The sequence below is a fragment of the Gobius niger genome, assembly GCF_951799975.1.
Source record: "Gobius niger genome assembly, chromosome: 5".
NCBI lineage: Eukaryota > Metazoa > Chordata > Actinopteri > Gobiiformes > Gobiidae > Gobius > Gobius niger.
In genome coordinates this window covers 14,422,010-14,445,846 of record NC_136856.1, presented here as the reverse complement: position 1 = coordinate 14,445,846, position 23,837 = coordinate 14,422,010, and the positions used below count along the sequence as shown (strand labels likewise).

At 40.8% G+C, this 23,837-nt stretch overlaps 5 protein-coding genes across 8 annotated transcripts in view; all 5 read left to right on the top strand.

Moving 5' to 3' along the window:
- The window catches only part of LOC306963757 (protocadherin gamma-A11-like), a 91,492-nt gene that overhangs the window by 23,510 nt on the left and 44,145 nt on the right, over nucleotides 1-23,837 (top strand). The gene's annotated exons all lie outside the window — the stretch shown is intronic.
- The window catches only part of LOC306963747 (protocadherin beta-16-like), a 199,545-nt gene continuing 176,450 nt past the window's right edge, over nucleotides 743-23,837 (top strand). The window contains exon 1 of the mRNA XM_079557441.1: nucleotides 743-3,147. Coding sequence (XP_079413567.1) covers nucleotides 760-3,147 — 2,388 coding nt within the window. The 5' untranslated portion in view covers nucleotides 743-759. The remainder of the gene's footprint in view (nucleotides 3,148-23,837) is intronic.
- The window catches only part of LOC306963728 (protocadherin gamma-C5-like), a 237,339-nt gene continuing 218,500 nt past the window's right edge, over nucleotides 4,999-23,837 (top strand). For 2 of the 4 annotated variants that reach the window (XM_079557393.1, XM_079557385.1), the window contains exon 1: nucleotides 14,589-16,973. In XM_079557393.1, coding sequence (XP_079413519.1) covers nucleotides 14,604-16,973 — 2,370 coding nt within the window. In that variant the 5' untranslated portion in view covers nucleotides 14,589-14,603. Of the gene's footprint in view, nucleotides 7,424-14,588; nucleotides 16,974-23,837 lie in introns of those variants that run through there. The other 2 variants (XM_079557388.1, XM_079557396.1) reach the window with 2 other exon arrangements.
- Nucleotides 10,021-12,435, top strand: LOC306963755 (protocadherin gamma-A4-like). Its single transcript, XM_079557449.1, has one exon. The coding sequence runs from the start codon at nucleotides 10,037-10,039 to the stop codon at nucleotides 12,431-12,433; it is 2,397 nt and encodes a 798-aa protein (XP_079413575.1). The 5' UTR covers nucleotides 10,021-10,036; the 3' UTR covers nucleotides 12,434-12,435.
- On the top strand, nucleotides 18,677-21,301 carry LOC306963480 (protocadherin beta-15-like; the record flags this gene model as incomplete). The annotated part of the gene is made up of 1 exon (XM_079557051.1): nucleotides 18,677-21,301. Exon 1 carries the CDS (start codon nucleotides 18,890-18,892, stop codon nucleotides 21,299-21,301), a length of 2,412 nt encoding a protein of 803 aa, XP_079413177.1. The 5' UTR covers nucleotides 18,677-18,889.

The window sequence follows — 23,837 nt, the reverse complement described above, 5'->3', positions numbered from 1 at the left end:
TGTAGGAGACCACAAAGATACAATGTCGGTGTGTCAAACAGTTCTCTAAATTTTCGATCAAAGCATGAATTCAGAGAGTAAAGACTTTGTTCAGCCATCGCTTACATAACTCGTAATTATGCTTTACTAAATAGCACCATGGCTGCAAAATCTTTGGAAATGAAACTCATAATTTTGAGTTTTAAAGTCGTAAGCATGATTAAGAAAAAAATGTACGTTTCTTTTCGATCTTTAAACTCACACATTTGTTTTTTAAACCTATAAATGAGAGTATAAAAATAAATGTTTTGGATGTTTTTTTTCACTGGCGGGACCAGACTCTTTTTGGCAAAGTGTAAAGATTATTATGATTATGATTATGATTATGATTATGATTATGATTATGATTATGATTATTATTATAGAAAATAAAAACGTATAAAAGAGGTAAATCCATCAGGAAAGAATGTCTGTTTCTTGACAATGTATATTTTACTTTTGGATAATGTTTATGATTTGAATCCTCGCAATACAAAAAAGAAAGACAAAAATGAAAAATTTAAGAGGACAGGCTTGCTGTGCCTTCAAATCAACTCTTGGTGTCAGCATTGACCAATGAACCGCACCGCGGGTAAATTCTCCTCCCTTCTTTGTCAGTCGTTGTAATTCTGTTTTGCGGATGCGCGAGGGTTACAGATTTCAGTGAACATTTCCCTGCACTGTTAGTTTAGCTAAACTGTTAGTTTAGCTAACAGTGCATCTCTCACCATTCCATGCAAAATGGCCAACTGCGGATATGTCCTATTATGCGCCTTTGGGATTATTCTTTTGCCTTTTCAGCGCATCAGTGCAGACCAGACCTACTCCATTCCAGAAGAGATGAAACGTGGATCCGTGATCGGAAATATCGCAAAGGATATTGGACTTGATGTGGGCAGATTGTCTGCTCGCAGGGCGCGCGTTGACTCCGAGGACAACAGCGTCCAGTACTGCAGTGTGAACCTCAACACGGGAGAGCTGGTTGTTCGGGAGAGGATTGACAGAGAGGGCCTTTGTGCGAAGAAGACTTCATGTATTCTGAAACAGGAGCTCGTGCTGGAAAACCCTTTAGAGCTCCATCGCTTTACTATCCGCGTCCAAGACATAAATGACAACGCGCCACAGTTTAAGGAGGATTCAATTAAACTTGAAATTCAAGAATCAGCTGTAAAAGGCGCTCGTTTTCTTCTGGATGAAGCTTACGATGGAGACATTGGGGAAAATGGTGTTCAGGGTTACACTCTGCAGAAGAATGATAATTTTGCCTTAGATGTAAAAACAAAGTCTAACGGGCGAAAGTATAGTGAATTAGTTTTGGACAAAGAACTAGACAGAGAGAATAGTAAAGAACTCAGTCTGGTGCTGACTGCGTTTGATGGCGGCTCTCCTCAGAGATCAGGCACAGTAGTCATCCAAGTCACTGTTCTTGATGCTAATGATAATGCGCCAGTGTTTAGTCAGATTGTGTATAAAGCGAGTCTTCCAGAAAACTCTCCTCCAGATACATTGGTTATTACAGTGACTGCTACTGATGCTGACGAGGGAATTAACAGTGAAATCACATACAGTTTTGACGATCCATCGGATGACCATAGAATATTTACTTTAAACCCTACATCAGGTGAGGTTAGAGTTGCAGACTTAATTGATTATGAAAAAGAGTCTTCCTATGAAATTCAAATCAGTGCAAAAGATGGGCTTGGACTGGGATCACTTGCAACGTTAATAATAGAAATTGCCGATGTGAACGACAATCCTCCTGTGATTTATCTAAAGTCTCTGACCAATCAGATCCCAGAGAATGTGTCACCTGGTACAGAGGTGGGCATCATTAATGTGCAGGACAAAGACTCAGAGAACAACAGACAGGTCCGCTGCTCCCTTCAGACTGGTGTCCCTTTCAAGTTAGTCCCTTCCATTAAAAACTATTATTCTCTCGTGACCACAGAACAGCTGGACCGTGAGCTAGTGTCTGATTACAACATTACAATCACTGCCACTGACGAGGGCTCTCCACCTCTGTCCTCCTCTAAAACTGTCCACTTAACTGTAGCTGACATCAATGACAACCCTCCTGTGTTTGAGGAGCAGTCCTACAGCGCATATGTGACTGAAAACAACAAACCTGGCTCCACTTTATGTTCTGTTGCTGCTCGAGACCCAGACTGGAGACAGAACGGGACAGTGGTTTATTCTCTGTTACCTGGTGAGGTGAACGGGGCCCCAGTGTCCTCCTATGTATCTGTAAATGGAGACACAGGGGTGATCCATGCTGTGAGAGCTTTTGATTATGAAAACTTCAGGAGTTTTAAAGTCCATGTGATGGCCAGAGACAATGGGTCTCCTCCACTCAGCAGCAACGTGACAGTCAATGTGTTTATTTCTGACGTGAACGACAACTCTCCCCAAATCCTGTACCCCACCCCGGAGGGGAACTCCTTCATGACTGAACTGGTCCCTAAAGCTGCACATGCAGGCTCTCTGGTGTCCAAAGTGATAGCAGTGGACGCAGACTCTGGACAGAACGCCTGGCTGTCCTATCACATAGTCAAATCCACTGAGTCTGGACTTTTTACTATTGGTCTCCACAGTGGAGAGATCAGGACCCAGCGGGACATCTCTGAATCTGACAGCATGAAACAGAACCTTATTGTGACAGTGAAGGATAATGGACAGCCTCCTCTCTCTGCCACCTGCTCCATGTATTTACTGATCTCTGATAACTTGGCTGAAGTGCCTGAACTCAAGGACATTTCTTATGATGAGAGAGACTCAAAGCTGACATCCTATCTGATCATTGCACTGGTGTCAGTGTCCACATTTTTCCTCACCTTCATTATTATTGTCATGGGTGTGAGGTTCTGTCGCAGGAGGAAGCCCAGACTGTTGTTTGATGGAGCAGTTGCAATCCCCAGTGGTTATCTGCCTCCTAACTATGCAGATGTTGACGGCACAGGAACTTTACGCAGTACTTACAACTATGATGGCTACATGACAACTGGATCCAGGACAAGTGACTTTAAATTTGTCTCGTCCTACAATGACAACACGCTTCCTGTAGACCAGACTCTGAGGAAAAGCCCCACTGACTTTTCTGACGTCTTTGGAGACTGTGATGACTCTCCTGAGGTATGATCTATTTTTTTTTTTTTCTTAGTTTGCTCAAATCTGAAGCATCCAATTCATCTTCTGTATTCACATTTCACAAATGTTTTAATTTATTTCATTTGATTTGCATCATTCATTTTCTGAAAGGGGTAAATCAATTTCTAAAGTTTAATTAAAGCTGTGTGAATAAGAATTATCTTTGACATTTAGAAGCAAAAAATAATCAGTTTTTGTTCAGGTCTTTGTTGGCTTGTTTTTCTGACGCCTTGAAGGAAATGCTGTTGTTCTTCCCTGTAACATTTTAGATTTTGTTGTGCACAGTGGTGACTTAAACTATTGTTAGATTGTGTGAATTTGTTATAGTGTGTGCATTTTGTAGTGTCTTCTTCTTCTATATGTTGTGATAGGTTTGAATTGCCATGGATGTGACAATTGCTGACCCTGTTTGTTGCATAGGATTGTTTTTCGATTGCCTCTTGGTGTAGTAATATGTTCATTACTATATTGATTGATTTAATTTAGTTATTCATACATTTAATTTAATTTAGAGTTTACCATAAAATATATGATCTGCATATATAAGCACATTAAAGTACTTTTATTGAGACACTTGGTGAGAGTTACATATCCATTCATTAAACTGGTTTTGGAAAGTCTGTTATATTTCGGGACCTCGAATGTTTCAATAACACTGTTCCTTACAAACAGAGGCTTTCAGTTCAACATTTAAAATTGCTTGTGGAGAAATGTAAACGAAAAATTGTCAGTAAAGTGTCAATCAATACAAGGCATCTGAGTCGGGTAGTACTCATTTACTTGTGTCATTGTGTACCGTTTTAAGTGACTGTACTTAATGAAGTAGCATACTGTATTTTTTACCTCTGCTTGAGCAATATTATTTTGAAGTTTCAGTTCTAGTATTTGGATAAAATATTTGGTTACTTTTTCCACCTTAAGAACATCTATTAGCGGAGAAGGTTATGGTTCAATAGCGCAGCGGTTAGCTCTCGTGCGTTAGAGCAAGAAGGTCTTCGGTTCGATCCCCGGGCGGGGCGTTTCTGTGTGGAATGTGCTTGCTCTCCCCGTGTCTGCGTGGGTCACCCCTAACACGAAAAACATGTACAATAGGCCAGTAGTAATGGGAGTGTTTTTGGAAATCAACCCAAGGCTACAATCATGCACTGTCCTGACCAAATAAATAATAATTGAATATATATTAAGAAAAACACACATACAACGGGATCGAAGTTTAATGAATAACATTTTTTTCTTTGGAAAAAAAAAAGTTTTTTAATGTTTTATTTATTTTCCTTAGTCGTGTTACTAATACAAAAAAACAAACAAAACATGAATCCAATTTATATCATTAAAATGAGCTGTGAAACATTTTATTCTAACAGTAATATTCAAGTCGAATTTTCACCGCATATATAGTATTATTTCCTATTACTTGATTGATTATTTCAGGTCACTTCTTTCGTCCGCTTGAGTCAAATTATCCTGAAATATCATGACGCTTACTTTTGTGACTATTTTGGTTTTGTCTCTCGCTGTCCGTCTCATGCCCAAGCTTGTCAGTGTAAAGCACATGGCGCGTGCATTAGGCCCAGGGAAATGATGTTTTGAAGCTTGTTTTTGGTGTAAGGCTGTTAGCTCAAGAGGCCAAATTGTGTTGAGCCTTCTACTAAAATATATACAAGTTCATACAGGACGAGAACGAACATATGGATTATTTGGCTTGAGTCTCACTTTTGTTTCCCTCTTGGTGTCGCTCTCTACCAACCAAAGCCAGTTTCTTTGTGCGCACGGGCGTTATGTACAGTTCCATGACGTGAACGACAGCCCGGACACTCAAGAAAGGACAGCACACATCTTTGATACTGTTTTCGTGTTACTACAATGCTATAATTGAGACTCTGTGCTGGAGTTTAAAATGTTTCCGCAAATCGGATTGTACTTGTGCCTATTTTGGCTGGATTTGGCTCATGGAGACGTGAGCTACACGCTTCAAGAGGAGATGAAAACGGGATCGGTGATTGGGAATATTGCGAAGGATCTGGGTCTGGAAAGAGGCGCATTGAGCAAGAGAAAAGCCCGCATTGACACAGAGGGCACAGATGAGCGATACTGTGATCTGAACCCGAGGAATGGAGAGCTGTTTGTCGCCGCGAGGATTGACCGAGAGGGGCTTTGTGCGAAAAGAGCGTCGTGCGTCTTAAAGCAAGATTTGGTTTTGGAGAATCCGCTGGAGCTTCATCGTGTTAGCTTACACATACAAGATATTAATGATAATTCACCACGATTTACTGGAGAAACAGTTTTGCTTGAAATAAGTGAGTCTGCCGACAGAGGTGCTCGTTTTGTGATAGAGGAGGCGCATGATGCGGATGTGGGGCAAAATTCAGTCCAACAATACAGTCTTAATAAGAATGATAATTTTGTTTTAGTGATCACAGGAAATACCATAGAGCTGGTGCTTGATAAAGAATTAGATCGTGAAACACAAGATGAAATTGATTTGGTTTTGACAGCTTTGGATGGCGGCTCTCCTCAGAGAACAGGGACAGTAGCCATACACGTCACTGTGTTGGATGCTAATGATAACGCCCCTGTGTTTAACCAGGCCGTGTATAAAGCCAGTCTGCCTGAAAACTCCCCACTAGACACTGTAGTGGTTACTGTGAGTGCAGCTGATGCAGATGAAGGAGTCAATGGTGATGTGAGTTATGATTTTGGACACGTTACTGAAGACGTTAAAAGGATATTTAGTATAAATGCAAAAACTGGAGAGATTAGAGTTTTTGGCAATGTTGACTTTGAAGCCACTAATTCATTTGAAATACGAGTGAAAGCAAAAGATGGATTGGGTCTTTCATCCTATGCTTTGGTGGATGTATCTGTCACTGATGTGAATGATAATGCTCCTGTTGTCAATTTAAAATCCTTGTCAGATTCTGTAGCAGAAAACACCCCTCCTGGTACAGAGGTGGGCATCATTAATGTGCAGGACAGAGACTCAGAGAACAACAGACAGGTCCGCTGCTCCGTTCAGACTGGCATCCCTTTCAAGTTAGTCCCTTCTATTAAAAACTATTATTCTCTGGTGACGACAGAACAGCTGGACCGTGAGCTAGTGTCTGATTACAACATTACAATCACTGCCACTGACGAGGGCTCTCCACCTCTGTCCTCCTCTAAAACTGTCCACTTAACTGTAGCTGACATCAATGACAACCCTCCTGTGTTTGAGGAGCAGTCCTACAGCGCATATGTGACTGAAAACAACAAACCTGGCTCCACTTTATGTTCTGTTGCTGCTCGAGACCCAGACTGGAGACAGAACGGGACAGTGGTTTATTCTCTGTTACCTGGTGAGGTGAACGGGGCCCCAGTGTCCTCCTATGTATCTGTAAATGGAGACACAGGGGTGATCCATGCTGTGAGGGCTTTTGATTATGAACACTTCAGGAGTTTTAAAGTCCATGTGATGGCCAGAGACAATGGGTCTCCTCCACTCAGCAGCAACGTGACAGTCAATGTGTTTATATCTGATGTGAACGACAACTCTCCTCAAATCCTGTACCCTACCCCGGAGGGGAACTCCTTCATGACTGAACTGGTCCCTAAAGCTGCACATGCAGGCGCTCTGGTGTCCAAAGTGATAGCAGTGGATGCAGACTCTGGACAGAACGCCTGGCTGTCCTATCACATAGTCAAATCCACTGAGTCTGGACTTTTTACTATTGGTCTCCACAGTGGGGAGATCAGGGCCCAGCGGGACATCTCTGAATCTGACAGCATGAAACAGAACCTTATTGTGGCAGTGAAGGATAACGGACAGCCTCCTCTCTCTGCCACCTGCTCCATGTATTTACTGATCTCTGATAACTTGGCTGAAGTGCCTGAACTCAAGGACATTTCTTATGATGAGAGAGACTCAAAGCTGACATCCTATCTGATCATTGCACTGGTGTCAGTGTCCACATTTTTCCTCACCTTCATTATCATTGTCATGGGTGTGAGGTTCTGTCGCAGGAGGAAGCCCAGACTGTTGTTTGATGGAGCAGTTGCAATCCCCAGTGGTTATCTGCCTCCTAATTATGCAGATGTTGATGGCACAGGAACTTTACGCAGCACTTACAACTATGATGGCTACATGACAACTGGATCCAGGACAAGTGACTTTAAATTTGTCTCATCCTACAATGACAACACGCTGCCTGTAGACCAGACTCTGAGGAAAAGCCCTACTGACTTTTCTGACATCTTTGGTGACTGTGATGACTCTCCCCCTGAGGTAGGAGGACATGTACATTTTTAAAGAAAAACATATTTCATACACTACTTTCTATACTCATTCCCAGTACCTCTCAACCCTTTTGCCATATGACTTAAAGTACTGTGTTTTCTCTCTCTCATATATCTTTTACCGTACAGTTAGCCAAATTCAGGGCTTGATCAGACTTTCTTTATTGAAATATCTCCTTTTACTTTTCTGAAGATGTTATAATCGTGCTGTCCATGGTACTGAATTGCTGTGTGAGCAGTTTCTATGAGTTAATGTGTTTTTTCAGTCAAAATGGTTGCTGTTTGGTTGTAAGGTTTTGCTCAGAGTTTTGCACAAAATGTCGCTCAAACAAATATATATATATATATATATATATATATATATATATATATATATATATATATATATATATATATATATATATATATATATATATATATATATATATATATATATATATATATATATATATATATATATATATATATATAAAAATATATCAAATTTGCTTTTAAATGTCAAATTGTTTTCACAATTCCTATACTTAATGGAATGGATACAACTGTTAGGAATTTTTAATTCATTGTTTTGTTTTGTTTGTTGCATGTGGCATTAGAATTATTTTTGTTTTGGTGTTAATATGGCATTTCAATTTGACCTTGGTGATGGCCTTTGTCTGACATTTGTTCCATGGATTTAGCTGGAAACATGCCAGCTAAACATGACATGTTCAATGTGTTTGTTTGTTTGTTTGTTTGTTTGTTTGTTTGTTTGTTTGTTTGTTTGTTTGTTTGTTTGTTTGTTTGTTTGTATTGTTTGCATACTTTATTGTTCCCGTAGGGAAATTTGTCCTCTGCATTTAACCCGTCCTTTGATGCCGCTAGGGCAACCTGTAAGGAGCAGTGGTCGACGGCAGTGCCGCGCCCGGGGACCCATATCCATGATGTGGAGCCAGGCTGATGGTCAGAATCACCTGGCTGGAGGATTCACCTATTGCATATTTTATTAGCTTAATTTCACTGTGATAGTTTACGGTTTTGTTTTTTCCTCTTTTATATTTCAAGTTGAAATATTGAATTCATTGACTATTATCATTCTGATCCTTCAAAGTTATTCAGCAAAGCCTGGTTCTATAGGCGCATTGAGTTGTCTTGTGTACGAAATGCGTGGGATAAATAAACATGCATTGCCTTGCCTTGGTGATTGTCTGCTGTTTGGAAACGTTTCATTTGATTTATTTTTTTTCAACAGCGCCACAGATAAATCACCAATTTGAGAGCACAGGGCATCCAACAGTTTGTGGCTGTGTATGTGAAATCATTGAAGACGTGTCGAATATCACATATTTAACGTGCGTAAGGAGTTGCGTTTTTCACTCATTGAACTACGACCTCTGACGCAAGGAGAAAGCACGAGTGTCATAACTCCCTTAAACGACCTCTGGTGGTAAGAGGGAATACACGTGTAACATATCTGAGTTAAAATGGTTAACTTTGCCAGGAATAACATAGACTAGTTTTATAAATTACACTCAAGGCGAGAGGGATGAATGCTGATGTTCTGTGCCCATTTGCAGGTGAGCAGTCGCAAAGACAATTCAACGAGGCGCTTCAGGAAAAAAGAGACAGCGAGCATCTGCACTGCTCTGTTCAAACTTTCTGTTTCATGCTCCACTGAACGCTGAAGGGGCGTGACATATGTACAGTTTTGTCCGTTGTTTTCACAAATGGAGATGCAAGTGCGTCTTTCACAGAACGCACAATGCTTTATGGCTTAAACATATGACCATTTGGAAAGGAGGCTAGAGACACAATGTTGTGCCAAATGGTAACTTTAGAAAGATTGTATAGCCATTGCTTACATAACTCGCAATACAAATTGCAGGTAATGCTTTGCTAAATTGCACCAGGCTGTTAATTGTTTGTCAATAAAACGAGTAACTTTGAGTTTTAAATTCGTAATCATGGTGTAAAACTCGCTTTCTTTTTTATTTTGGAACGCACACATTTGAATAATGAGAATACATCTATATTTGCTTTTTTATATTGTCCTCACTGGCGGAAACCAACCTGTCTGGCAAACTAGAGAATTTGGGATGTTATTATTATTATTATTATTATTATTATTATTAGTAGTAGTAGTAGTAGTAGTAGTAGTATTAGTATTAGTATTAGTATTAGTATTAGTATTATTATAACAAAACAAAGTTAGAACAATATTTTTAAAAAAAAGGAAAAATATAATACAAAAGAGATTATTCCATCAAGAAAGAATGTCTCTTGACAGCAAAAAACTTTTGAGGAAAATGTGATTTAATCCACCTTCAATGTTTTCCTTTTGTATGAGCCTAATATTAGCGTTACTAATTCTAAGAATTTAAAAAGTAAAAAAACATTAATACATTTAAAGGCAGAGACTTGCTGTTCATTCAAACCAACTCTTGGTGTCAGTATTCACCAGTGAACCGCGCAGCGCGTAAATTCTCCTCCCTTGTTTGTCAGTCGTTGTATTCCTGTTTTGCGGATGCACGAGGGTTCTAGCTTTCAGTGAATATTCCTCTGAACAGTCGGGGTTTTCTGATTTTTTTTTTTTATATATAGCATCTGCATCAGCGAATGCAAAATGGCCAATCGTGGATATGTCATATTATGCGCCTTTGGGATTATTCTTGTGGCTTTGCCGCCCATCAGTGCTGACGTGACCTACTCCATTTCAGAGGAGATGAAACGTGGATCCGTGATCGGAAAAATCGCGAAGGACATCGGACTTGATTTGGGCAGATTGTCTGCTCGCAGGGCGCGCGTTGTCTCTGAGGACAACAGCGTCCAGTACTGCAGTTTGAACCTCAACACGGGAGAGCTGGTTGTTCAGGAGAGGATTGACAGAGAGGGCCTTTGTGCGAAGAAGACTTCATGTATTCTGAAACAGGAGCTCGTGCTGGAAAACCCTTTAGAGCTGCATCGCTTTAGTATCCGCGTCCAAGACATAAATGACAACGCGCCACAATTTAAGGAGGATTCAGTTAAACTTGAAATAAGAGAATCAGCTGTTAAGGGCGCCAGGTTTGTTGTTGGTGAAGCGCATGACGGAGACATAGGAGAAAACGCTGTTCAGGGCTACACCCTTCAACAAAACGACCATTTTAAGCTGAATGTTAATTCAAACTCTGCCAGGCGGAAATACTGCGAGTTAGTTTTAGACAAAGAACTAGACAGAGAAAGTAGTAAAGAACTCATTCTTGTGCTGACTGCGTTTGATGGCGGCTCTCCTCAGAGATCAGGCACAGTAGTCATCCAAGTCACTGTTCTTGATGCTAATGATAATGCGCCAGTGTTTAGTCAGACTGTGTATAAAGCGAGTCTCCCAGAAAACTCTCCTCCAGATACACTGGTTATTACAGTGACTGCGACTGATGCTGACGAGGGCCTGAACAGCGATATTATGTATGAATTTGACCACTTATCTGATGAAATCAGTAATGCCTTTTTGGTTAATCCTAAAACAGGAGAGGTGACTGTCTCTGGTGATATTGATTATGAAAAAACATCTTCCTATGAAATGCAAATTAGTGCCAAAGATGGCTTAGGGCTGGTCTCATATACTACGTTAATAATAGACATTACTGATGTTAACGACAATGCTCCTGTCATTAACTTAAATTCATTGACCAATCAGATCCCAGAGAATGTGTCACCTGGTACAGAGGTGGGCATCATTAATGTGCAGGACAGAGACTCAGAGAACAACAGACAGGTCCGCTGCTCCCTTCAGACTGGTGTCCCTTTCAAGTTAGTCCCTTCCATTAAAAACTATTATTCTCTAGTGACCACAGAACAGCTGGACCGTGAGCTAGTGTCTGATTACAACATTACAATCACTGCCACTGACGAGGGCTCTCCACCTCTGTCCTCCTCTAAAACTGTCCACTTAACTGTAGCTGACATCAATGACAACCCTCCTGTGTTTGAGGAGCAGTCCTACAGCGCATATGTGACTGAAAACAACAAACCTGGCTCCACTTTATGTTCTGTTGCTGCTCGAGACCCAGACTGGAGACAGAACGGGACAGTGGTTTATTCTCTGTTACCCGGTGAGGTGAACGGGGCCCCAGTGTCCTCCTATGTATCTGTAAATGGAGACACAGGGGTGATCCATGCTGTGAGGGCTTTTGATTATGAAAACTTCAGGAGTTTTAAAGTCCATGTGACGGCCAGAGACAATGGGTCTCCTCCACTCAGCAGCAACGTGACAGTCAATGTGTTTATATCTGATGTGAACGACAACTCTCCTCAAATCCTGTACCCCACCCCAGAGGGGAACTCCTTCATGACTGAACTGGTCCCTAAAGCTGCACATGCAGGCTCTCTGGTGTCCAAAGTGATAGCAGTGGACGCAGACTCTGGACAGAACGCCTGGCTGTCCTATCACATAGTCAAATCCACTGAGTCTGGACTTTTTACTATTGGTCTCCACAGTGGAGAGATCAGGACCCAGCGGGACATCTCTGAATCTGACAGCATGAAACAGAACCTTGTTGTGAAAGTGAAGGATAATGGACAGCCTCCTCTCTCTGCCACCTGCTCCATGTATTTACTGATCTCTGATAACTTGGCTGAAGTGCCTGAACTCAAGGACATTTCTTATGATGAGAGGGACTCAAAGCTGACATCCTATCTGATCATTGCACTGGTGTCAGTGTCCACATTTTTCCTCACCTTCATTATTATTGTCATGGGTGTGAGGTTCTGTCGCAGGAGGAAGCCCAGACTGTTGTTTGATGGAGCAGTTGCAATCCCCAGTGGTTATCTGCCTCCGAATTATGCAGATGTTGACGGCACAGGAACTTTACGCAGCACTTACAACTATGATGGCTACATGACAACTGGATCCAGGACAAGTGACTTTAAATTTGTCTCGTCCTACAATGACAACACGCTGCCTGTAGACCAGACTCTGAGGAAAAGCCCCACTGACTTTTCTGACGTCTTTGGAGATTTAGAAGAGTGTTCTGAGGTATGAACACATTTTGAATAACATAAAGTACAGTATCTATTCTGTTTCATCGTTTCTCAATTTGACTCCACTACACATGCTATACCACCATGACATCAACACACAGAATCAGTGTTTAAAGCTCTTTAGAACAAGGCTGGGCACGCTGTCTGTCATTGCGGAACAACAATTTAAGAACTACTTAAATTAAGATTTATTAGTGTGAAACAGTACACTCTTGCTTAAATACATACTTCATCAGATTTAAATGCTTCTACACAAATGTACAGCTTTTAGCTTTGTAGTGTAAGGTGGTAATGGGCTTATAGAACAATTGTTTGTGTGTTTTTGTTTGTTGGAAAGCTATTCTCCAAATCAGAATACAATTCAGAATATTATTTAATGCCATTGTTTGAGAACAGGTTCACAAACTAGGATTTGTTCTTCGTACAAGCGTGCAACATAAAACATATAACTCAGAATTTAGATAAAAATAACCTATAACAATTTTAAAACTATAAGGTTTTTAGGGCATGCATAAAGAATATAAAAAAAAGATAATAAAGTATTATAAGATGACGACAATTGTATTCACAGATGTGTAGGTCAATTGAGTGATAGCAGCGGATCTAAGTGTGGACATACCATATAGTGCAATAGAGCAGATTACATCCATGAGTCTGATAAAGCGTTATTGGATCTTGTTATGCATGAGTATGATGGAGGAGGGGAAAAAACTGTTCAAGTGGCGGGAGGTATGGGTCTGGATGGACTGTAACCTCCTGCCTGAGGGGAGAGGGGTGAATAGTCCATGTCCAGGGTGAGAGGGGTCAGCTTTGATCTGACCAGCATGCCTCTGAGTCCTGGAGAGCTTACAGCCAAGCACCTTCTCAGCAGTGTGAAGAAAACTAAACATATTTACAGGGTTTTATATTTATATTTGAAATCCAATGTGATGAAAGAGTGGTATTTAGTTTTTGGGATCCCAGCTGATCACTAAAAAAAAATCTGCTGCAGACCAGGTTTATATAGAGCCTGTTTTGTCTGGTCCTGGTTCAGACTTGGTTTAGTTTTAAATTGTTCTTTTCTTTCATGCAGAAAGTATTTTCACTTTCTGATTTCTTTGCTTTGTGTTTGGCCTCTTCATTATGTGCTCGCATAGTTATTGTGAGTGAGTGAGTGAGTGAGTGAGTGAGTGAGTGAGTGAGTGAGTGAGTGAGTGAGTGAGTGAGTGAGTGAGTGAGTGAGTGAGTGAGTGAGTGAGTGAGTGAGTGAGTGATCCGGAAAAGAAATGTAACCACCTGTACATATATCCAGGTGTTTTTTTGTTGTGTTTGTTTGTTTCACGTGATACTTCAAGTTAAAGTGCAAAAACATGCTTTTCTGGTTTAATATATGGAGAAGTGGCCTGTGAATGTAGCTATGTGTGCCTCTAACCATTTGAGGAATTGTTCTGAAATATGTGCATTTGTGATGATTGTTTAAGTATAATTTAAATGCTCACCATGCTTTTGATTTTGTGACAATCTTTATATTTGCCAAAACACATTTCTACCTCTTTTGTACAATATTCTGAAGTTTTGACTTTTGAATAATCTAATATGTTATTTGCACAGTATAGATAACTGTCTTCTTCTCATAGGTGTGAGCTGAGGTTTCCTGCTTTGATGTTTAGGCAGATGAAGTTGCTTCACCTGAGTCTATAGCAAACTGAACACTGAGCTATTCACGCGTCAAACCTGACTAGTTATTTTTAAAACATTTTTTTTGGGGGGAACAGACCTTTGCTTACTATGGAAGAAATCATGGCATACACTGTATAGCATAGACTTCAATGAAATGATGAACAAACAATAAGTGGATAAAAGTAGCCAAAGTATATCTCCCAAATTATTATTATTTTTTTTTAAAAAGGGAAGAAAAAAAAAAACATTGTTGGTGTTTAATTGAGCATTAAACATGTTATTTGATAAGATTTGTTTGCATTCGAAGGAAGACAGCCTTTTAGAAGTTCTCAACAGACCTGTTCTACTGATTCCGTTGTTGAGCTCACGGTGGCGCAACATGCCAGTTTATGGATGGAGTCGTCAGACTCCGTACGGAGCTATAAGAGGCTACATTTTCCGCTCTTGCGCTTGAGAAAACGTGCTTATCATTTTTGCTTGTTTTATCGCGTCTGCTCAATATCAGCGGGAGGATGGTGTTTTCAAGGAAAACCTGTACCATTTGGATTATTTTTATATGGATTCAGGCCGCATGCGGAGACGTCAGCTATTCCCTACCGGAGGAAACCAAACGAGGATGGGTTATTGGAAATATAGCGAAAGATTTGGGGCTGAAGAGCGGCGAACTAAGCCACAGGAAAGCCCGCATTGAGGCCGAGGAGACGGAGAAGCGTTACTTTGACATAAACGTGGAGAACGGAAACCTGATTGTTGCCGATAGAATTGACCGAGAGGAGCTTTGTGGAGAAAGGGCGTCGTGTGTCGTTAAACGGGAGCTCGTTCTGGAGAGTCCTCTTGAGCTTCATCGAGTTACTTTGCACATTCAAGATATAAACGACAATACACCCACTTTTAACGAAGATATCATTAATCTGGAAATCAGTGAATTGAAAGTCAGAGGTGCGCGCTTTTTGATAGAGGAGGCGCATGACGAGGATGTGGGACAAAATTCAGTCCAACAATATGCTCTGAACAAGAATGATAATTTTGTTTTACTAATCACAGGAAATACCATAGAGCTGGTGCTTGATAAAGAATTAGATCGAGAAAAACAAGATGAAATTGATTTGGTTTTGACAGCTTTGGATGGCGGCTCTCCTCAGAGAACAGGGACAGTAGCCATACACGTCACTGTGTTGGATGCTAATGATAACGCCCCTGTGTTTAACCAGGCCGTGTATAAAGCCAGTCTGCCTGAAAACTCCCCACTAGACACTGTAGTGGTTACTGTGAGTGCAGCTGATGCAGATGAAGGAGTCAATGGTGATGTGAGTTATGATTTTGGACACGTTACTGAAGATGTTAAAAGGACATTTAGCATAAATGCAAAAACTGGAGAGATTAAAGTTATTGGCAATGTTGACTTTGAAGTCACAACTTCGTATGAAATACGCGTTAAAGCTAAAGATGGACTGGGTCAGTCAACTCATGGAAAAGTAATAATTTCTGTCACTGATGTGAATGATAATGCTCCTGTGATCAGTTTAAAATCCTTGTCAGATTCTGTAGCAGAAAACACCCCTCCTGGTACAGAGGTGGGCATCATTAATGTGCAGGACAGAGACTCAGAGAACAACAGACAGGTCCGCTGCTCCCTTCAGATTGGTGTCCCTTTCAAGTTAGTCCAGTCCATAAAAAACTATTATTCTCTAGTGACCACAGAACAGCTGGACCGTGAGCTAGTGTCTGATTACAACATTACAATCACTGCCACTGACGAGGGCTCTCCACCTCTGTCCTCCTCTAAAACTGTCCACTTAACTGTAGCTGACATCAATGACAACCCTCCTGTGTTTGAGGAGCAGTCCTACAGCGCATATGTGACTGAAAACAACAAACCTGGCTCCACTTTATGTTCTGTTGCTGCTCGAGACCCAGACTGGAGACAGAACGGGACAGTGGTTTATTCTCTGTTACCTGGTGAGGTGAACGGGGCCCCAGTGTCCTCCTTTGTATCTGTAAATGGAGACACAGGGGTGATCCATGCTGTGAGGGCTTTTGACTATGAACACTTCAGGAGTTTTAAAGTCCATGTGATGGCCAGAGACAATGGGTCTCCTCCTCTCAGCAGCAACGTGACAGTCAATGTGTTTATATCTGATGTGAACGACAACTCTCCTCAAATCCTGTACCCTACCCCGGAGGGGAACTCTTTCATGACTGAACTGGTCCCTAAAGCTGCACATGCAGGCTCTCTGGTGTCCAAAGTGATAGCAGTGGACGCAGACTCTGGACAGAACGCCTGGCTGTCCTATCACATAGTCAAATCCACTGAGCCTGGACTTTTTACTATTGGTCTCCACAGTGGAGAGATCAGGACCCAGCGGGACATCTCTGAATCTGACAGCATGAAACAGAACCTTATTGTGGCAGTGAAGGATAACGGACAGCCTCCTCTCTCTGCCACCTGCTCCATGTATTTACTGATCTCTGATAACTTGGCTGAAGTGCCTGAACTCAAGGACATTTCTTATGATGAGAGAGACTCAAAGCTGACATCCTATCTGATCATTGCACTGGTGTCAGTGTCCACATTTTTCCTCACCTTCATTATTATTGTCATGGGTGTGAGGTTCTGTCGCAGGAGGAAGCCCAGACTGTTGTTTGATGGAGCAGTTGCAATCCCCAGTGGTTATCTGCCTCCTAATTATGCAGATGTTGATGGCACAGGAACTTTACGCAGCACTTACAACTATGATGGCTACATGACAACTGGATCCAGGACAAGTGACTTTAAATTTGTGTCGTCCTACAATGACAACACGCTGCCTGTAGACCAGACTCTGAGGAAAAGCCCCACTGACTTTTCTGACGTCTTTGGAGACTGTGATGACTCTCCTGAGGTAGGCGGAGTCTAGACTTCAATTATTTGTATTTGTAACTCAATTTCATATCCTTCTTCATATGAATCAAACTCACTGGGTGGCTGGGCTCATGGGGGTTTGGTGGGGGATGCTGTTGCAATAATATTTGCCATCAGACTTTGGGTTTATACTTAATGTTAATGAATTATAATGGCTATCGATATTGTTCCACTTTGCTGTCCATGGTGCTGAATTGAGTTCAAGCAGTTTAGCAGGCTTTAATTTCCATGCAGTGTTACACTGGTATGACTTTAGAGGGCAAAACTGCAAATATACTGCATCTCACACATGCTCTGGTACTAAAACTTGATGCTTGTTCCTCTTTCTCTCCTGCTGTTTCAAAGTTTGATTCAACAGTTTGGCTAAACAGGGGAACATGTTTAAGACATTATCTAGTAAATGTCAGTGCTTTGTGTTGCAATAGCCAACTAAATACTACTGTTCAATTTGTTTAAAGTTAGTTTTTTGTTGTTGTTTAGGTTTGTTAAAGTCCTTTCACGAAATTATCTGCAATATATTGTCCTGTTAACATGATTGATTATAACATGTTTCCGTTGAAGGAATCTACAACTGAGGGTAACAATATGAATTGAAAACACGATATTTTGAATTTTCATTCGCAAAGCTCTTCATCATATACAGAATACGGGTGTACTGGCATTTTCGATCCTAATTATTTCAACGTTCCCATTCCGCTTTGAAAGAGACCTCTGTGCGTAAAAGATGCACATATATGGACTTTTATGACTGCGTTATAGATAAAGCAAAGAATAAGCCAATCTTCCGTCAATGGGGACGTGAGTGCAGACAGCAGCTGCCGTTTGTGTCAGGATGTGATAGTCAGCGTAAATGAGTCGAGGAAGAAACGTCTTTAAGGGGCGAAAGAAGTTGCATTGCTTATATTGGCACGCATTGAGCCACGAGGCGTCGGCGCACAAAAAGCACCACTGCCGCAACTCGCAAGCACGACCTCTTGTAGACGAGGTGAGGGTGAAGAATGCTGATGTTTTCGTGACCAGTGCAGAAGCAACGACTTTGGTTTCAGCGAGACTGCAACACAGAAATACGCAAACAGCGATTGCTCTGTCCTCTCTGTTTTTCACACGAGGTTAAAAAAATCAAAAAAATAAATAAATAAAACAAATAAAAAGATAATGGCATTTAGTGTTTTTCGAAACAATATCTTTTCAAACGAGCGGTAATGACACAACCCTCTTGACAAGTATAATTTTCCCTCCTGGCTGTGTGCATTTGTAGAAAATAAAACTTCGAAAAATTCGACAGATTGATTTTAAATTGTACCTTTTTTATTTTCAAACTTGAACTTTAAATGAGAGTAGAACTACATGTGTGTGTATTTCATTGTGTTTTACTCGCGGAAAACAGCCTCTCCTTGATTATCTAGAGTACTTTTCGATGATGATAATAATAATAATAATAATAATAATAATAATAATAATAATAATAATAATAATAATAATAATAATAATAATGTAATCTACATTTCTAAAAGAGATTATTCCACCAAGAAAAATGCCTGTTGTTCTTCACAGCGATAACAACTGAAAATTAGAATCGTGCCTTGCTTCAAGAGCCTTGGCCTATATGTTTCCCTTTTGTGTATGAACTGATTTGAGTGTTATTAAGTCATACATTAAAAAAACAAACATGAACAAATAATAATTATGAGGGAAGCGGCTTGCTGTTCATTCAAACCCACTCTTGGTGTCAGTGTTCACCAGTGAACCGCGCAGCGCTTAAATTCTCCTCCCTGCTTTGCCAGTCGTTGTAATTCTTTTTTGCGGATGCACGAGGGTTACAGACTTCGGTGAATATTCCTCTGGACTGTGGGGTTTCGCTGACTTTTTAGAGCATCTCTCACCAGTCAATGCAAAATGGCCAACCGTGGATATGTGGTATTATGCGCCTTTGGGATTATTCTTTTGGCTTTTCAGCCCATCAGTGCTGACCAGAGCTACTCTGTCCATGAGGAGATGAAACGTGGATCTGTGATTGGAAATATCGCGAAGGATATTGGACTTGATGTGGGCAGATTGTCTGCTCGCAGGGCGCGCGTTGACTCCGAGGACAACAGCGTCCAGTACTGCAGTGTGAACCTCAACACGGGAGAGCTGGTGTTTCAGGAGAGGATTGACAGAGAGGGCCTTTGTGCGAAGAAGACTTCATGTATTCTGAAACAGGAGCTCGTGCTGGAAAACCCTTTAGAGACGCATCGCTTTACTATCCGCGTGCAAGACATAAATGACAACGCGCCACAATTTAAGGAGGATTCAGTTAAACTTGAAATTCAAGAATCAGCTGTAAAAGGCGCCAGGTTTGTTGTTGGTGAAGCGCATGATGGAGACATAGGAGAAAACGCTGTTCAGGGCTACACCCTTCAACAAAACGACCATTTTAAGCTGAATGTAAATTCAAACTCTGCCAAGCGGAAATACTGCGAGTTAGTTTTAGACAAAGAATTAGACAGAGAAAGTAGTAAAGAACTCAGTCTGGTGTTGACTGCGTTTGATGGCGGCTCTCCTCAGAGATCAGGCACAGTAGTCATCCAAGTCACTGTTCTTGATGCTAATGATAATGCGCCAGTGTTTAGTCAGACTGTGTATAAAGCGAGTCTCCCAGAAAACTCTCCTCCAGATACACTGGTTATTACAGTGACTGCAACTGACGCTGACGAGGGTTTGAACAGCGATATTATGTATGAATTTGACCACTTATCTGATGAAATCAATAATGCCTTTTTGATTAATTCTAAATCAGGAGAGGTGACTGTCTCTGGTGATATTGATTATGAAAAATCATCTTCCTATGAAATGCAAATTAGTGCCAAAGATGGCTTAGGGCTGGTCTCATATACAACGTTAATAATAGATATTACTGATGTTAACGACAATGCTCCTGTTATTAACTTGAAGTCTCTGACCAATCAGATCCCAGAGAATATGTCACCTGGTTCAGAGGTGGGCATCATTAATGTGCAGGACAGAGACTCAGAGAACAACAGACAGGTCCGCTGTTCCCTTCAGACTGGTGTCGCTTTCAAGTTAGTCCCTTCCATTAAAAACTATTATTCTCTAGTGACCACAGAACAGCTGGACCGTGAGCTAGTGTCTGATTACAACATTACAATCACTGCCACTGACGAGGGCTCTCCACCTCTGTCCTCCTCTAAAACTGTCCACTTAACTGTAGCTGACATCAATGACAACCCTCCTGTGTTTGAGGAGCAGTCCTACAGCGCATATGTGACTGAAAACAACAAACCTGGCTCCACTTTATGTTCTGTTGCTGCTCGAGACCCAGACTGGAGACAGAACGGGACAGTGGTTTATTCTCTGTTACCTGGTGAGGTGAACGGGGCCCCAGTGTCCTCCTATGTATCTGTAAATGGAGACACAGGGGTGATCCATGCTGTGAGGGCTTTTGATTATGAACACTTCCGGAGTTTTAAAGTCCATGTGATGGCCAGAGACAATGGGTCTCCTCCACTCAGCAGCAATGTGACAGTCAATGTGTTTATATCTGATGTGAACGACAACTCTCCTCAAATCCTGTACCCCACCCCGGAGGGGAACTCCTTCATGACTGAACTGGTCCCTAAAGCTGCACATGCAGGCTCTCTGGTGTCCAAAGTGATAGCAGTGGACGCAGACTCTGGACAGAACGCCTGGCTGTCCTATCACATAGTCAAATCCACTGAGCCTGGGCTTTTTACTATTGGTCTCCACAGTGGTGAGATCAGGACCCAGCGGGACATCTCGGAATCTGACAGCATGAAACAGAACCTTATTGTGGCAGTGAAGGATAATGGACAGCCTACTCTCTCTGCCACCTGCTCCATGTATCTACTGATCTCTGATAACTTGGCTGAAGTGCCTGAACTCAAGGACATTTCTTATGATGAGAGAGACTCAAAGCTGACATCCTATCTGATCATTGCACTGGTGTCAGTGTCCACATTTTTCCTCACCTTCATTATTATTGTCATGGGTGTGAGGTTCTGTCGCAGGAGGAAGCCCAGACTGTTGTTTGATGGAGCAGTTGCAATCCCCAGTGGTTATCTGCCTCCTAATTATGCAGATGTTGACGGCACAGGAACTTTACGCAGCACTTACAACTATGATGGCTACATGACAACTGGATCCAGGACAAGTGACTTTAAATTTGTCTCGTCCTACAACGACAGCACGCTGCCTGTAGACCAGACTCTGAGGAAACGCCCCACTGACTTTTCTGACGTCTTTGGGGATTTAGAAGAGTGTTCTGAGGTATGGAAATATGATTTATAAACAACATGACCTTTCTGTTTTCTGGCTATCTTAACAGACTTTATACACATAAATCACCTAAATCACCACCTCATATGACATCAGCATATGGGGATCAGTGTTTTGCTCTTGAGTACACAGAATGAATATATTTATAAAAAAATAATGCAGTAGAGACAAACATTACATCTTTCTAGAAATGTTTTCTTAAACGGAGCCTTAAATCTTAGTAATCATCTTAATATCTTTCTTATTGCACTGAATTTTTGCAACATAACACTGAAATCTCAGATGTTCACTTTTTACTTTAGCTCTCAAGAACATTCAGGGGAATGGGGTGGGGGTGAATAATCAAAGAATCAAAGAAGAACAGGATAATGTACAAAAAAAAATAGTAATAATAAAGGTACTTCATGTACAAGGACTAACAAAGCTTTTAAAGGGGCAAAACATATAAATGATCAAATTAGAACAGACTACAGAATACAAAGTATCAAAATTTCAACTTTGGCAGTGAAAGGTTTACGTATTGCCGGTAATTGATAAAGCAGCATTGATACAGAGGTTGTTTGTGATTTTGCATAAAAGTTATTGCACATGAATTATTTACACTGCACATGTACAGTCTGACAGCTGTGGGCATGAAGGATCTTACTTACTGTTCCTAAGATTGCCTTTGATGGATCTCTCTCTTATCATAAAGGCTTTGAGACACTTTTGGAAAGTTTTCATTGATGTAGCAGATATGTTTGTGCAATTTGTAAAACATGCGTCACTAAAACTGACACTCATTTGGTGATAATAAGATCATTCATCAGATAACCATCATCCAGTACCTCTACGGTCAAATATAACCCTTTTAGATGTGTAATGTGAGGTGGTAACAGACCAATAGGACAATTGTCCTTGTGTGTTTCTTTGTTTGTGAGCATGATTTTGAATATTTGATATTTGAATTTGAGGCAAACTGGTAAGAAAGTTATGATATAACTTTTTAATATATAATGATATGTAGGAGCCATACAGGGGTTTTGGTGGTTTCTCCTATGTATGAATGGCGTGAGTGGGTATGTGCACGCGCATCGTTTCACGTGCTTCTGCACCACGGTGATTGGTGGCACCGTGGGAGTGGTTTACTTTTGAGTGCGTGCGCTCACCTGAGCTGTGTGTTTGTGCTGGACCTGCATCATGGCGGTGGGGTGAGCTTGGGGAGAAACTTTCTGTTAACTGTACCGTCTTTTCACATCAAGAAAGATTTGCACTTTCTTGTTGAGGTTTGGCATTCCAGTAGCTTACATCCTCGTTCTATGTAAGTGCCTGTTTTGACTCATGTTACGATAACAAAATAAACCCTCGTAAGCTGTGCAATTGTTCTGACTGCGCGTCATCAGTGTTCAAACCCCCCTTGCCTTAGCCTACCGTGGCGTTTTGGATAAGTTTTGAGTCATACGCCACAACATGATATTTTGATTACAATGTTGTAAAAAAGTGGTATTGAACTTTTGGAATCCCGGCTGACCTGGATCAGTTTCTCCGTCAGGCCATGTCTAGAGGCTGTTCAGTCTGGTGCTGCTGCAGACTTGGTTTCATTTAAGACTGTTTTTTATTTTCTAATTATATAGTTTTTTCTATCAGCATTTTTGTCGCTTGAGTCTTTGATTGATAGATAGTGGCAAGACTGAAGTGCTTTGACAACGTTTAGTGCGAGTAAAGACAATATTAAAATTCCAGATCATTTTGTTTGAAATATTCTACTACAAAAAGGTGGCTGATGATAGTAGAAATAAAGTTGTGCCATTAACCTCTGAGTGACATGTTTCAGAAATTGAGCTGAATTTGATAACAATAAAAACTAATAGGGTCCATTAGTTTATCCAATTGTCCTCAATCTCCTCTGAGCTTGTCATCGCTTTCTTTTTTAATATTTGTGCCTTATTTATGCAATACTATTTTCATTATTGAATAAGTCTTACATCTTTGTTCATTTGGTTGTGCTCAAATTGTTAATTTGTGAACATCCCTGAGTGTTTCGCCAATGGAAATTACAACATTCTTTTTCAATCTAACTTATTTTAATTGCATCACAGTGCAGTTTTTACATTGCATTTCACTGTAGTGCAAGCTTTATTCACTCAACCTGTTTCTAACGGTGTTTGCCACTGATTGGGGCTCTGAGGGAAAATCTGAAACAAACTAAAAGTGCCCCCTCTGCACATTTGTGTTTAATCAAAATCATGTGACTCTCCGAATAATCATGTATTTATTTAAACGTGAAATACTATCATATCCCACTGGAAACTAAAAGCAAAAAATAAATAAATAAACCTCATCAGGTGATTTGTCACAGTCTTCTTAGTTGTCAGCTCCGTTTGCCATAATATAATGTTTTTTTCTGGTTTTAAATACAGTGAATAGTTTTGAAGTGATGTGACATGGTTTCATCTGATCTGTTGCCTCCGTAATGAATGATTCAGAAACGTGTCCATAGATGTGGACAGTTTAAGCCTAGAGTGAAAACTCACTTTTTTTTATTGTTGACAAGCTATGTATATTATTT

Coding starts and splice junctions, on each gene's coding strand:
- LOC306963755 (XM_079557449.1), top strand. CDS start 10,037: ATGGCCAATCGTGGATATGTCATATTATGCGCCTTTGGGATTATTCTT.